The 16,018-nt window shown below is 47.1% G+C and overlaps 1 protein-coding gene across 4 annotated transcripts in view; it reads left to right on the top strand.

The window, feature by feature from the left end:
• The window catches only part of FBLN5 (fibulin 5), a 159,933-nt gene that overhangs the window by 135,505 nt on the left and 8,410 nt on the right, over window positions 1–16,018 (top strand). For 3 of the 4 annotated variants that reach the window (XM_073638259.1, XM_073638260.1, XM_073638257.1), the window contains 3 exons: window positions 3,862–3,913; window positions 4,468–4,713; window positions 7,583–7,705. In XM_073638259.1, coding sequence (XP_073494360.1) covers window positions 3,862–3,913; window positions 4,468–4,713; window positions 7,583–7,705 — 421 coding nt within the window. The remainder of the gene's footprint in view (window positions 1–3,861; window positions 3,914–4,467; window positions 4,714–7,582; window positions 7,706–16,018) is intronic. The other variant, XM_073638261.1, reaches the window with a different exon arrangement.

Here is a 16,018-nt window from a genome sequence, read left to right as displayed (position 1 = left end):
AGGGCTCCACAGTGTGACCGCTCTTACAGGGGAGGGCTCCACAGTGTGACCGCTCTTACAGGGGAGGCCTCCACAGTGTGACCGCTCTTACAGGGGAGGCCTCCACAGTGTGACCGCTCTTACAGGGGAGGCCTCCACAGTGTGACCGCTCTTACAGGGGAGGCCTCCACAGTGTGACCGCTCTTACATGGGAGGCCTCCACAGTGTGACCGCTCTTACAGGGGAGGGCTCCACAGTGTGACCGCTCTTACAGGGGAGGGCTCCACAGTGTGACCGCTCTTACAGGGGAGGCCTCCACAGTGTGACCGCTCTTACATGGGAGGCCTCCACAGTGTGACCGCTCTTACAGGGGAGGGCTCCACAGTGTGACCGCTCTTACAGGGGAGGGCTCCACAGTGTGACCGCTCTTACAGGGGAGGCCTCCACAGTGTGACCGCTCTTACAGGGGAGGCCTCCACAGTGTGACCGCTCTTACAGGGGAGGCCTCCACAGTGTGACCGCTCTTACAGGGGAGGCCTCCACAGTGTGACCGCTCTTACAGGGGAGGCCTCCACAGTGTGACCGCTCTTACAGGGGAGGCCTCCACAGTGTGACCGCTCTTACAGGGGAGGCCTCCACAGTGTGACCGCTCTTACAGGGGAGGCCTCCACAGTGTGACCGCTCTTACAGGAGAGTGCTCCACAGTGTGACCGCTCTTACAGGAAAGTGCTCCACAGTGTGACCGCTCTTCCAGGAAAGTGCTCCACAGTGTGACCGCTCTTCCAGGAAAGTGCTCCACAGTGTGACCGCTCTTCCAGGAAAGTGCTCCACAGTGTGACCGCTCTTCCAGGAAAGTGCTCCACAGTGTGACCGCTCTTCCAGGAAAGTGCTCCACAGTGTGACTGCTCTTACAGGGGAGGGCTCCACAGTGTGACCGCTCTAACAGGGGAGGGCTCCACAGTGTGACCGCTCTTACAGGAAAGTGCTCCACAGTGTGACCGCTCTTACAGGGGAGGGCTCCACAGTGTGACTGCTCTTACAAGGGAGGGCTCCACAGTGTGACCGCTCTTACAGGGGAGGGCTCCACAGTGTGATCTCTCTTACAGGGGAGGCCTCCACAATGTGACCGCTCTTACAGGGGAGGCCTCCACAATGTGACCGCTCTTACAGGGGAGTGCTCCACAGTGTGACCGCTCTTACAGGAGAGTGCTCCACAGTGTGACCGCTCTTACAGGGGAGGGCTCCACAGTGTGACCGCTCTTACAGGGGAGGGCTCCACAGTGTGACCGCTCTTACAGGGGAGGGCTCCACAGTGTGACCGCTCTTACAGGGGAGGGCTCCACAGTGTGACCGCTCTTACAGGGGAGGGCTCCACAGTGTGACCGCTCTTACAGGGGAGGCCTCCACAGTGTGACCGCTCTTACAGGGGAGGGCTCCACAGTGTGACCGCTCTTACAGGGGAGGGCTCCACAGTGTGACCGCTCTAACAGGGGAGGGCTCCACAGTGTGACCGCTCTTACAGGAAAGTGCTCCACAGTGTGACCGCTCTTACAGGGGAGGGCTCCACAGTGTGACTGCTCTTACAGGGGAGGGCTCCACAGTGTGACCGCTCTTACAGGGGAGGGCTCCACAGTGTGACCTCTCTTACAGGGGAGGCCTCCACAATGTGACCGCTCTTACAGGGGAGGCCTCCACAATGTGACCGCTCTTACAGGGGAGTGCTCCACAGTGTGACCCCTCTTACAGGAGAGTGCTCCACAGTGTGACCGCTCTTACAGGGGAGGGCTCCACAGTGTGACCGCTCTTACAGGGGAGGCCTCCACAGTGTGACCGCTCTTACAGGGGAGGCCTCCACAGTGTGACCGCTCTTACAGGGGAGGGCTCCACAGTGTGACCGCTCTTACAGGGGAGGGCTCCACAGTGTGATCGCTCTTACAGGGGAGGGCTCCACAGTGTGACCGCTCTTACAGGAGAGTGCTCCACAGTGTGATCGCTCTTACAGGAGAGTGCTCCACAGTGTGACCGCTCTTACAGGGGAGGCCTCCACAGTGTGACCGCTCTTACAGGGGAGGGCTCCACAGTGTGACCGCTCTTACAGGGGAGGCCTCCACAGTGTGACCGCTCTTACAGGGGAGGCCTCCACAGTGTGACCGCTCTTACAGGGGAGGCCTCCACAGTGTGACCGCTCTTACAGGGGAGGGCTCCACAGTGTGACCGCTCTTACAGGGGAGGGCTCCACAGTGTGACCGCTCTTACAGGGGAGGGCTCCACAGTGTGACCGCTCTTACAGGGGAGGCCTCCACAGTGTGACCGCTCTTACAGGGGAGGGCTCCACAGTGTGACCGCTCTTACAGGGGAGGGCTCCACAGTGTGACCGCTCTAACAGGGGAGGGCTCCACAGTGTGACCGCTCTTACAGGAAAGTGCTCCACAGTGTGACCGCTCTTACAGGGGAGGGCTCCACAGTGTGACTGCTCTTACAGGGGAGGGCTCCACAGTGTGACCGCTCTTACAGGGGAGGGCTCCACAGTGTGACCTCTCTTACAGGGGAGGCCTCCACAATGTGACCGCTCTTACAGGGGAGGCCTCCACAATGTGACCGCTCTTACAGGGGAGTGCTCCACAGTGTGACCCCTCTTACAGGAGAGTGCTCCACAGTGTGACCGCTCTTACAGGGGAGGGCTCCACAGTGTGACCGCTCTTACAGGGGAGGCCTCCACAGTGTGACCGCTCTTACAGGGGAGGCCTCCACAGTGTGACCGCTCTTACAGGGGAGGGCTCCACAGTGTGACCGCTCTTACAGGGGAGGGCTCCACAGTGTGATCGCTCTTACAGGGGAGGGCTCCACAGTGTGACCGCTCTTACAGGAGAGTGCTCCACAGTGTGATCGCTCTTACAGGAGAGTGCTCCACAGTGTGACAGCTCTTACAGGAAAGTGCTCCACAGTGTGACCGCTCTTACAGGAAAGTGCTCCACAGTGTGACCGCTCTTATAGGGGAGGGCTCCACAGTGTGACCGCTCTTACAGGGGAGGGCTCCACAGTGTGACCGCTCTTACAGGGGAGGGCTCCACAGTGTGACCGCTCTTACAGTAGAGACCTCCACAGTGTGACCGCTCTTACAGCTTTGACAATCAGTCCTCGTACTCTGGTCCGTACGGTTCAGCTTCCCGGTAATATACAAAGGTCTTTTCCATACCAGTTTTCATTGTCCTTTCCTATTCAGTAGTGATGGTGGCATGTATTTTCCCTTCTCTCTCTCTGGGGGCTCCAGAGCAGCGCTCCTCTGTAGTTTTCAGTCCAGCTTCACTTCTCTCTTCTTTTTTTTTTCTTTTTTAGAGTTGGAAAATGCAGGTTTTGGTTTTGAGATAATCCCAGAAACGTGTATCCAATGTCAATTCCCAAACCGCTGTGTTCTGCGGCCAACGAGCGCAGCTGGCTCAGCGTGGGACCTCATTGGCCGGCTGCGCGCCAGGTTCCTTTAAAGGCAATCTGACACCGTAACGCTGCACTATTTGTCACCAAAAATTACATAGTTTCCTATGGTTTCTAATTAAAAGAACCTAAAATGTTTATATCAAAATACTAAATATAACATTGTGTGGCGAGGCGAAGGGAGACGAATGTGACCTGAAGGATGAAATGCCTGGGCTGAATCCACATATATAATGGTGTATTGTCTGCAGAGGTGTATGGTCTAGTCACATCCAAAGCTGCGTCTGCAGACTGTCATTTTGTTGGAGCGTATGCGGGATATCCTGTTTTTTTCTACATTAGTCAGATATATTTTCATTGTGAGCGATGTGGGGGCATATATTTCCGCACCAGCAGGGGGAGGTAGTGGGAAGGAGACAAGTTTCATGTTGCTCTGTATCTTTCCCTCAGCAGCAGTGCACCAATGGCTTTGAGGTGGACAGAGTGAGCGGCGAGTGTTTAGGTAAGTGGTGCTGGGACAGGTAACGGCCGCAGGCCAGGGGGTCAGCGTCACATGAGCAACCCTCATATTAACCCTTCTGCCCCAGAAATCATTGTGCTTGTTGAATTTTTGGATATCCCTTCTATACTTCAATAATTGCTCTGACCCGGATCCTCCTGCTTCATGAATCTAATACAAAAACATTTACATACCGTCTGTCTTCATACTTCATTGTATCTCATCTGTTTAGAAATCCACATTGCTACATTGTGCCAATGCACATAAACTAAAAAATAAATCCCCTTACAAAAAGGTTTTGATTCCAATCGTAGCATTTTGTGTTTACAGCTCTTATGCAGACCTATGTGTCCCGAGAGATAGGGATGAGACTGTCTATGTCCTCCTTGTTCTCGATCACCTCCCAATAGCTGGTGGAGGAGAGTAACAAGAGGCAATACTTGCTGGTCCTGGTAGGGGCTGCAGGGGCCACTTCTTTATGTACCTCCCTGGATATAAGGAGAAGATGTCTTTACCCTTTAATCCGGTCTTTGCAATGACTTCAGTTCTGTCTTTAGACATAGATGAATGTCGGACCATCCCGGACGCCTGCCGCGGTGATATGGTGTGTGTGAATCAAAACGGAGGCTACCTCTGTATCCCCAGGACCAACACCTTATACAGATCACCCTTCCGAAACCCCTATCTCCCTGCTGCGGCCTCTCCCCTGGCTCCACCTCTTACAGCGCCCAACTTCCCCTCGCCACTGAGACCACTCATCTGTCGCTTTGGGTACCAGATGGATGAGAACAGTCAGTGTGTGGGTAAGTGACTAATATCGAGGGACTGTTCAGTGTCCGGGATAGTGAAGCCTCAGATGGCAAATTGAAAATATTAATTCTTCTGCCCCTTTTGTGTTAAACCTCTTCCTATCTGTGACAACCCCCACCCCTGCTTTGTTTGTTCTTTTCCATCTGTGTTAAATCCAGCCCCTGCTGAATTAAATATCTTCTCATCTCTTTTATGTCCTAAGCCCCACCATCGCTGTGGTGAGTTACTTTTTTTCCTGGACATGACCCCCTCCCGCTGCGCTAAACCTCTTTCTGTCTGTTCCACCCCTGTTGTGTGTTAGACGCTTTTTATCTGTGATGAGTCCTGCTTGTGTGGTGTTAAACTACTATTCTTCCATGTAAGTCCCACCCCTGCTGTGTTAAACCTCCTCTTGTCTGATGAGCTCCACCCCAGCTGTGTTAAACCTCCTCTTGTCTGATGTGCACCACCCTCGCTGTTAAACCTCTTCTTGTCTGATGAGCACCACCCCTGCTGTGTTAAACCTCCTCTTGTCTGATGAGCACCACCCCTGCTGTGTTAAACCTCCTCTTGTCTGATGAGCACCACCCCTGCTGTGTTAAACCTCCTCTTGTCTGATGAGCACCACCCCTGCTGTGTTAAACCTCTTCTTGTCTGATCAGCCCCACCCCTGCTGTGCTAAATATCCTCTTGTCTGATGAGCACCACCCCGCTGTGTTAAACCTTATCTTGTGTCTGATGAGCCCCACCCCTGCTGTGTTAAACCTCCTCTTGTCTGATGAGCACCACCCCTGCTGTGTAAAACCTCCTCTTGTCTGATGTGCACCACCCCCGCTGTTAAACCTCTTCTTGTCTGATATGCACCACCCCAGCTGTGTTAAACCTCCTCTTGTCTGATGTGCACCACCCCCGCTGTGCTAAACCTCTTCTTGTCTGATGTGCACCACCCCCGCTGTGCTAAATCTCCTCTTGTCTGATGAGCACCACCCCTGCTGTGTTAAACCTCCTCTTGTCTGATGAGCCCCACCACTGCTGTGTTAAACCTTTTTCTGTCTAATGATCACTACCCCTGCTTTGTTGAGCCTCTCCAGATGCTGTGACAAATGTTTTCCTTGTAGTCTTAGCCCCCTGACATTTTTAGGGTTTGACCCAGTTTTTAGGGTTGTCAGATTCTTCCACATTTCCCCAAATCCTCATTCCCCGTATTATCAGATCTGGCTCAAGCCAGCGGAGAAAAGGCAGACAGACGATGACTTACTGGGGCTGGGCGCTCTCCAGGTGTCTCTAGAGTTTCCCAAATTACTCTCAGCTCTTGGAGAGTTCAGCGCTCATTAAGACTGACACACGGCTGCTTGTTTTGGCTGCAGCAGGCGCCGTTTCTCCTTCCAGTCCTTTCAGCGTAGAAAAAAAAAAATATCTCCAGCTATGACTGGACCAAAAGCAAACTTTATATGATATATTTATAATATTTGTATATGCTCTACACCTGCACATCAAAAAACCTTTCACCCCCACATACCTGCAGTGAAAAGATAGTTGCCTAGATGCTGGGTGAGAGGGGGCGCTACTACATTGATGTCTATGTAAATTATTTGCAGTCTGCAGTGGTGACAAGCGGTACTGCATGTGCCATAAATGAGCAGCCAAGATCTATAACACCATCTGTTATATGAAATATTAATGTTTGGTGCACAAAGTAGTCTATGTGCGCTGCTAGAATAGTACAACTGTTACCTGTGATCTTTTCTGGGAGGGTTGTGCACTGCATTTGATATACTGGCTTAAGTCCCCTTCTGAGGATGCTGCAGTCCTCAGGGGCATAGGTTTATTTGTGGTCCGGTTGGGGGATCTTTATTTCTACACTTGCTTGCAGTGAGTAAATGTCATTATAGGGACTGTGCTGCCATAATAAAGCCGCCGAGCCATTGTAAAGGAACGTGATTCTGTCTGCTGCCCCCTGCTGACCATGAGGTCAGAAAAGAAAGCTAGGGAAAATAAAGAGTGGGACGAGCAATGCAGCCCTTGGCCCATTCCCAGACACCTCCGCTGCAGACTGTATATTTTCACACATAGGATTGTATTATGGCGGTCGCTTAAGACCATGAAAGATGCTAAAAATGTCATTAAGAAAGCGAATGACTTCACCTTGAAAGCATCTATTCCCTGGAAACTGCCCCTTCCCTTTCTCCGGGATTCGCATGGGACTGCAGAAAGCCAGGATATTTTTGGAATGTGTTGAACGCCGGAGTTTGAGATCTGATTTTTCACTTGTTGCACAAGAATCGCAATTTGCTGTTGCGACATCGATTGGCAGGAACGCGGCGAGTTACCGGAAACGCCATGTAATGAGTTGTTTTGACTGATTTTGCTTTAACATCTGGGTAACAGATCAGAGCGAGGCGACTGCGCGGCGCGAGATCCGGGGGGTGAAACTGAGCATTGTGGGTACATCTAAACTGTCCTGCTATCAGGTCATACCGTCAGAAAGGCATTGTGGGAGCTCAGAAGACTGTGGCGACAGGCCGCAGATCACATGACTGCCGGTGGCGGCTGGATAAACCGCAGCTTTGTTTTCTAGCAGAATTGTGAATGCAGCTCCGGCTGTGAATGATGCTAGAAATCTAACGAAAGTGAATCGAATTATCTTATTATTTAAAGGGATTGTCCAGCACTTTAAAAAAAAAAAATGGCTGATTTCTTCCCAAAATAGCGCCACACCTGTCGGTAGCTCAAGGCACTGTTATAGCAGCGGTCTAATCTAATATAAGGGATACGCATCGTCTCACCTAGTGGACTAGGAAGACCCCCTCATCCTGTGTCACCAGCCCCCCCCGGCATGTGGATATTTTCTCTTTGCGGTCCTGATTGATTTCTCTTTTTCAGATATTGATGAATGTGTGAGCGACTCCCATCATTGTAATCCCACCCAGGTGTGTATCAACACGGAGGGGGGCTACACCTGCTCCTGCACGGAGGGATACTGGCTCCTGGAGGGGCAATGTCTGGGTGAGTTTGTTTTTCCCTTTTGTTGTCTATAGAAATAAAGTATTTTATGACAGTTTTAACCAATTAATCCCGCTGGTGTAAGATACAGCAGATTTATTAAAAGGCGCGCCGCACACGTGACCATTAATTTGGAGCATTTTTTGGCCTGCATGGGACATCTTCACTAGCTATTAGTTGGTGCTATAAAAAAACACCAGATTTTCACACAAATTATGTTGAATCTGGAGGTTGACCAACCCCCATCTACTTTTTAGAATAGTGACATACCGACAGACTGTTAAAAAAAAAAAAGAAGTGCAACATTTTTCTCAAATGTGGCTTTGTACAATGATAAAACCCCATCTATTCGGTGTTTGTGATTTTCGTTATTTGATCGCATTTTTTTACCCGGATCTGGTGACTAAGTGTGGTCTATCTGCCCGATCAGCTCGGTGTATACGCGATCCGCACGTGCGTAACCTTTTCAGAGGAGCTACAGAGAGTGGACGGTGATTCTTTCCAGCTTGGGAGTCGTTCAGACTAAAAAAAAAAAAATGGTTAAAAAGCTGCTAGAAGCTATAATCACGACGGCATCTTGGTTCAATTCACATTGATGAAATTGTAATAACTGAGTTTGCAATACCGCACTTAACCTGAGGACAGTTGTGGCGCTGTTTTTTTTTTTTTTTTTTCAGGCAGCCATCAGTTTTACTTTTTTTTCCAGTTCATCTCCCTTTGAGGGGAGAAGTGTAGATCACTAACGTTGTGTTTAAGCAGAACCATATGCGGAGAACTGGCAGTGGATGCGAATGTAACAGTCCGTGTAACATCCGTGGATACTTGTCCTTCATGGAGCGTGTAAAGATTTGCAGGTGTCTCCTCCTCCTCGGCTGCTTCTTCTTCAGGATACTCGGGGCCAATTTGGATTTTTGCGCAGTAATAACCGTGACTTTCATCTGGATTCACGAGTCTTCACAGACCACATAAATGAGATTTACTGCTTGTTTATTCTCGGCTTCAGATGAAACAGAATTTTTTTTATTCTCTCTTTTGAAGATAATGGGATGAATTCTGAGCTTTGGCGGGGTCACATCTGGACCCTCCAGATAAAGGGCGTAGGAACAAGGGGCTGTGCTGCGTCTATGCCCTGCAGAAGTGATGGGTCACTATGGAGGGGCAGCAGCGTAACGCAAAAGCCTAATAATTGTGTTTTTGCAACTTTTTACGCTTTTTTATTAATGGGTTTGAACCAAGTTTAGTTTAGTTCTCCAGAGCTGCTTCCTATATTGTACTGGTGTATTCTAGGACTGCTAGGCTATGGTCACACGATCAGTATTTGGTCAGTATTTTACTCAAGTATTTGTAAGCCAAAACCAGGAGTGGGTGAAAAATGCAGAAGTGTTCCTCATCTGGTCTTAGCTTACAAATACTGATGTAAAATACTGACCAAATACTGAAAGTGTGACCATAGACTTACAGTGACTTCCTGCAGAATTGTCAGTTTTGATTTTCTACTTCAGTCGCCTCTAAAACTGTGACAACTTGAAAAAAATGTATTTACTCCAATCATAGCATGCATTATTAGTACAACATATAGAAAGCAGCTCTGGATGTGACTGGAGTAGAAAACCCAAGATTAACTCAAAATTAAGACAAAAAACTATTGAGAACTTCTGCTAAAAACTTTGAACAATGATGAAATTATAAGCAAACATATTTTTCATGAAACTTCAAAGAATATCAGTGTTTGCAGACTGTCATTATTGGGGAGCGTTTCACTTTAAAAAGACGGGTTGGAAGATGAGCGCTGCTCCTGCAGACAGAGGCATCTGCTGTGACCCGGGGGGACCCCGCAGTTGGTGTCGGCATTTCCCCATCTCTAAAAATTAATTAAGCAGCAGACCAGGAGATGGAAAACTGAGGCTCGGCGCTGAGGACTTTTTTTCTTTGCTCATTGTCGCCCCCTGCAGAGTGAATACTGAACATTTTGTCCTTGTAGTGTCTTCTGCATTTAGACTGTGGGAAGAAGATGTCGCTGCCAATAATAAGAGGAACATCTGTAATAATACATGATCTCCAGAGATTGCATCCTCATACAATGTTCTAGATTCATGTCGCCACCTACACTTCCGTCCTGATCTCCTGCACAGATCATCATTGTCCTCCTTATTTGTATAACTGTAACATATGGTAGAGCGTGGTACAAAGAATGGAGCAGTCCCAGTCCCATAAACTGCAGTCTACAAACATTAAGGGGTTTTGCCAGTCAGGTTTTACCTAAATGTAGATGGATCCCTGTATTGTTAAAGCGTTCTGTGACTTTCACTGCTTCACGATCTCCATGTCCTCTGCTTGTTGTTAATGAATAAGATAATTGTTAAAGCTCGTCATGCTGTTTGCTGAAAAGCGGATACTATTATTATTATTAGTATTATTATCATTTATTATTCTAGCACCATTTATTCCATGGCACTTTACATGTGAAAAAGGGGTATACATACAAGAACAATTACAATGATCTTTAACAAAATGTGACGGCGACAGGTACAGGAGGAGCGAGGACCCTGCCCGCGAGGGCTCACAGTCTACAAGGGATGGGTGAGGATACAGTAGGTGAGGGTAGAGCTGGTCGTGCAGCGGTATGGTGGAGCGAGGACCCTGCCCGCGAGGGCTCACAGTCTACAGGGGATGGGTGAGGATACAGTAGGTGAGGGTAGAGCTGGTCGTGCAGCGATATGGAGGAGCGAGGACCCTGCCCGCGAGGGCTCACAGTCTACAAGGGATGGGTGAGGATACAGTAGGTGAGGGTAGAGCTGGTCGTGCAGCGGTATGGTGGAGCGAGGACCCTGCCCGCGAGGGCTCACAGTCTACAGGGGATGGGTGAGGATAGAGCTGGTCGTGCAGCGGTATGGTGGAGCGGTGGTTACTGCAGGTTGTAGGCTTGTCGGAAGAGGTGGGTCTTCAGGTTCCTTTTGTAGGTTTCCACGGTAGGCGAGAGTCTGATGTGTTGGGGTAGAGAGTTCCAGAGTAGGGGGGAAGCACGGGAGAAATCTTGTATGCGATTGTGGGAAGACGACTTAAGAGGGAAGTAGAGAAGGAGATCTTGTGAGGATCGGAGGCTGCATGCAGGTAAGTACAGGGAGACTAGGTCACAGATGTATGGAGGAGACAGGTTGTGGATGGCTTTGTATGCCAGGGTTAGGGTCTTGAACTGGAGTCTCTGGGTAATGAGGAGCCAGTGAAGGGATTGACAGAAAGGAGAGGCCGGGGAATAGAAGAGGGGAATTGGATACAATTGTATCCAGTGAAGACAATGCTCTGTGAGGTAAACAGATCAGCTGCTCAGTTATCTAATGATTTGCTACAACGTATCAGTCTGGAGTCCATCATATTGTCCACGCTGGACACAATTGTATCCGTTTCTCCGCAAAGAACACCAGTTGTGTACAGGATTACTGCCTCTGAATGGAAACAAGAAAGTTTTTACTGATCCTGAGTTTACATCCTGTATTATACTCCAGAGCTGCACTCACTATTCTGCTGGTGCAGTCACTGTGTAAATACATTACATTACTGATCCTGAGTTACATCCTGTATTATACTGCAGAGCTGCACTCACTATTCTGCTGGTGCAGTCACTGTGTACATACATTACATTACTGATCCTGAGTTACATCCTGTATTATACTCCAGAGCTGCACTCACTATTCTGCTGGTGCAGTCACTGTGTACATACATTACATTACTGATCCTGAGTTACATCCTGTATTATACTCCAGAGCTGCACTCACTATTCTGCTGGTGCAGTCACTGTATACATACATTACATTACTGATCCTGAGTTACCTCCTGTATTATACTCCAGAGCTGCACTCACTATTCTGCTGGTGCAGTCACTGTGTACATACATTACATTACTGATCCTGACATCCTGTATTATACTCCAGAGCTGCACTCACTATTCTGCTGGTGCAGTCACTGTGTACATACATTACATTACTGATCCGGAGTTACATCCTGTATTATACTCCAGAGCTGCACTCACTATTCTGCTGGTGCAGTCACTCTGTACATACATTACATTACTGATCCTGAGTTACATCCTGAATTATACCCCAGAGCTGCACTCACTAGTCTGCTGGTGCAATCACTGTGTACATACATTACATTACTGATCCTGAGTTACATCCTGTATTATACTCCAGAGCTGCACTCACTATTCTGCTGGTGCAGTCACTGTGTACATACATTACATTACTGCTCCTGAGTTACATCCTGTATTATACTGCAGAGCTGCGCTCGCTATTCTGCTGGTGCAGTCACTGAGTACAAACAATACATTACTGATCCTGAGTTACATCCTGTATTATACTCCAGAGCTGCACTCACTATTCTGCTGGTGCAGTCACTGAGTACAAACAATACATTACTGATCCTGTATTATTAGTTGCATTTACGTTTCTGCAGACTGCAGAGCTGACTCTTACCTCTGGACCTCTTACCTCTGGACCTCTTACCTCTGGACCCTTACCTCTGGACCTCTTACCTCTGGACCTCTTACCTCTGGACCTCTTACCTCTGGACCTCTTACCTCTGCACCTCTTACCTCTGCACCTCTTACCTCTGCACCTCTTACCTCTGGACCTCTTACCTCTGGACCTCTTACCTCTGGACCTCTTACCTCTGGACCTCTGGACCTCTTACCTCTGGACCTCTTACCTCTGGACCTCTTACCTCTGGACCTCTTACCTCTGGACCTCTTACCTCTGGACCTCTTACCTCTGGACCTCTTACCTCTGGACCTCTTACCTCTGGACCTCTTACCTCTGGACCTCTTACCTCTGGACCTCTTACCTCTGGACCTCTTACCTCTGGACCTCTTACCTGAGCTGCCATCATGTAGACCTTGGTTTCATTCTGGTATTTTGAATTTTAGACACCAGAAGATTGCTGTATGCTGTTTCTCACTTTCCCCACTAGATGGAGCACTACACCATTTATAATGACATTCAGACCTCATTCACACTGTGGTATTCTGTCTGTAGTTTCTACTCCTGATTTTGGCTAACAAATTTTGATGCTATGCACTTTATACTACTAGATGGAAAAAATATATATATACCTGTGTATTAATGATATAATTTTTTTCTTCTACATTTTGACAATAGCCCGGATCCCCATAAGTTATTCCCCTAACAACCACCTACCATGACTGCAGGCTGCGCAGACACTGAGGCCTCAGTTTTGTCGTTGCAGCTTTAATGTTCCTGCAGTCCTGAAAAAAAAGACAAAATTAGTTTTAACCTCTTCTGTCATTTCTACATAGCGCTGCCAGTGACTGATATCACCATAGAGGGCTGTTTCCCCCCTGGTGACTCCTATGGGTGTCCCAGTTATAATGACATATTTCCAAATAAAGTGTATTCCCCAGATATATAACTATTTATGCAACATTATAGGACTGAAATATCTAAAAAGTAAAAAAAAAAAAAACATCAAAAAGGAATATAAGCCACCACCTGCGCCAACTCAAACCGCCCCCATAGCTGCCCAACAAACCTGAGGTTCTGAACGTAACATCAAAACATAATGTGCCCGTCCTAATACTTAATTTTAGTGTAAATTTACAAATTTAAGGTTTAAAAAAAATAAAAAAGTCTAAACTAAATTAGCGGTTCACGGTAACATGATGACTATTGATATCTGTATATAGAGGTTGGTCAGTGTTTACTGTGCCTTTTACTATTAAACTTTGTGCCGGATTCATTATTGCATTTGTGCTTTTTTTTGTCTATCTTTTGAGGCTGTTTTTTGTTCTGCGCAAATTTCTTCTTTTAAGTTGCCCTATTATAAAAGGTTTATATGTACTCATTCATCTGTATTTTTACCTCTATTTGCCATTAACATCTTTTTTTTATTATTATTATTTATAATACAGTTTGCAGATAAATCATTGTTTGCAACTTTTTAAAAAGTCACAACATTTTTTCACAAGTGTGCTTCAGTCCAGCCTACAGTTATTTATTTTTTGTGTGCAAATGATACTGGTGATTGTTCCATGTGACTTTCTCTAAAAAAAAAAAAAAGTGCATAAAAGGGTATTTTTTATTTAGTGCAAAATTCATTAACCTGCTTACATGGCTTTAAAGAATTTGTCACAAAAAATGGGAACAAATATCACAAGATGCATTTGCTAGCATATACAGGTGCTTCTCACAAAATTAGAATATCATCAAAAAGTTAATTTATTTCAGTTCTTCAATACAAAAAGTGAAACTTATATATAGTCATTACACACAGAGTGATCTATTATATAGAGTCATTACACACAGAGGGATCTATTATATAGAGTCATTACACACAGAGTGATCTATTTCAAGTGTTTATTTCTGTTAATGTTGATGATTATGGCTTACAGCCAATGAAAACACAAAAGTCATTATCTCAGTAAATTAGAATAATTAACAAAAAACACCTGCAAAGTGTTTAAAAAGGTCCCTTAGTCTGTTTCAGTATGCTCTACAATCATTGCTGACTTGACAGATGTCCAGAAGGCAGTCATTGACACACTCCAAAAGGAGGGTAAGCCACAAAAGGTCATTGCTGAAGAAGCTGGCAGCTCACAGAGTGCTGTATCCAAGTATAATAATGGAAAGTTGAGTGGAAGGAAAAAGTGTGGTAGAAAAAGGTGCACAAGTAATCGGGATAACCGCAGCCTTGAATGGATTGTTAAGAAAAGGCCATTCAAAAATTTTTGGGAGATTCACAAGGAGTGGACTGCTGCTGGAGTCATTGCTTCAAGAGCCACCACACAGACGTATCCAGGACATGGGCTACAAGTGTCGCATTCCTGGTGTCAGGCCCCTCATGACCAATAGACAACGCCAGAAGCGTCTTACCTGGGCCAAGGAGAAGAAGACCTGGACTGTTCTCAGTGGTCCAAGGTGTTGTTTTCAGATGAAAGTAAATTTTGCATTTCATTTGGAAATCAAGGTCCCAGAGTCTGGAGGAAGAGTGGAGAGGCCACAATCCAAGCTGCTGGAGGTCTAGTGTGAAGTCTCCACAGTCAGTGATGGTTTGGGGGGCCATGTCATCTGCTGGTGGAGGTCCACTGTGTTTTATCAAGACCAAAGTCAGCGCAGCCGTCTACCAGGACATTTTACAGCACTTCATGCTTCCCTCTGCCGACAAGCTTTATGGAGATGGAAAGGTCATTCTCCAGCAGGACTTGGCCCCTGTCCACACGGCCAAAAGTACCAATACCTGGTTTACACACAACAGTATCACTGTGCTTGATTGACAGCAAACTCGCCTGACCTTAACCCCATATAGAATCTATTATAGAGAATCTATGGGGTATTGTCAAGAGGAATATGAGAGACCCCAGACCCAACAATGCAGATGAGCTGAAGGCTGCTATCAAAGCCACCTGGGCTTCCATAACCCCTCAGCAGCCACAGGCTGATCGCCTCCATGCCACAGGCTGATCCCTCCATGCCGCATTGATGCAGTAATTGATGCAAAAGGAGCCCGACCAAGTATTGAGGCATTTACTGAACAGACATTTCAGTAGGACAACATTTTGGATTTTAAAAACATTTTTTCAAGCTGTTGTTATACAGTATTCTAATTTACTGAGATAATGACTTGTGTTTTCATTGGCTGTAAGCCATAATCATCAACATTAACAGAAATAAACACTTGGAATAGATCACTCTGTGTGTAATGACTCTATATAATATGAGTTTCACTTTTTGTATTGAAGAACTGAAATAAATTAACTTTTTGATGATATTCAAATTTTGTGAGAAGCACCTGTATATTGTGAAGTCTAAGTCTGATGACGTAGTCTGGCCAGTGTGTATCACCAAGTATGATCATACAAGTGTGGCATTGAATTAATCCTGAAATGAACCTGAAGGGAACAGAAGGAAACAGGATACCCAGGCAAAATAAACAATGTTTCTGTTTGTTTTCACTCTCTCCCCTATAGTCCTTCACTTTCTACTAACCCCCCTAATCCCTACACCTAGTAATGAACTCTTCATCTCTCCCTCCATCCTCCCCATTCATCTCACCTCCTTCTCAGAACTATTCCTCAATATTCACTCCTGTGTCTCCAAACACAGACAGCCACCTCACGGACTCTCCTGCTCCCACCTGCTAACACTTTCTCTGCTCCTTCTGACTGCTGGCGATATTTCTCCAAATCCTGGCCCTCCTCAGCACTTCCCCACAGTCACTTCCGCCTCCTATACATGATCTGTCACAAACTCTTGCAACCTTTCAAACCTTATACCCATCCGCTCCCCCAGTCTCACTAACAGGAGCTCT

This window comes from Phyllobates terribilis, unplaced genomic scaffold, assembly GCF_046119375.1.
Source record: "Phyllobates terribilis strain yellow unplaced genomic scaffold, ASM4611937v1 Scaffold_7__3_contigs__length_470593459, whole genome shotgun sequence".
Taxonomy (NCBI): Eukaryota; Metazoa; Chordata; class Amphibia; order Anura; family Dendrobatidae; genus Phyllobates; species Phyllobates terribilis.
The sequence above is the reverse complement of the archived record's forward strand: the minus strand, read 5'-3'. Positions and strand labels throughout refer to the sequence as shown.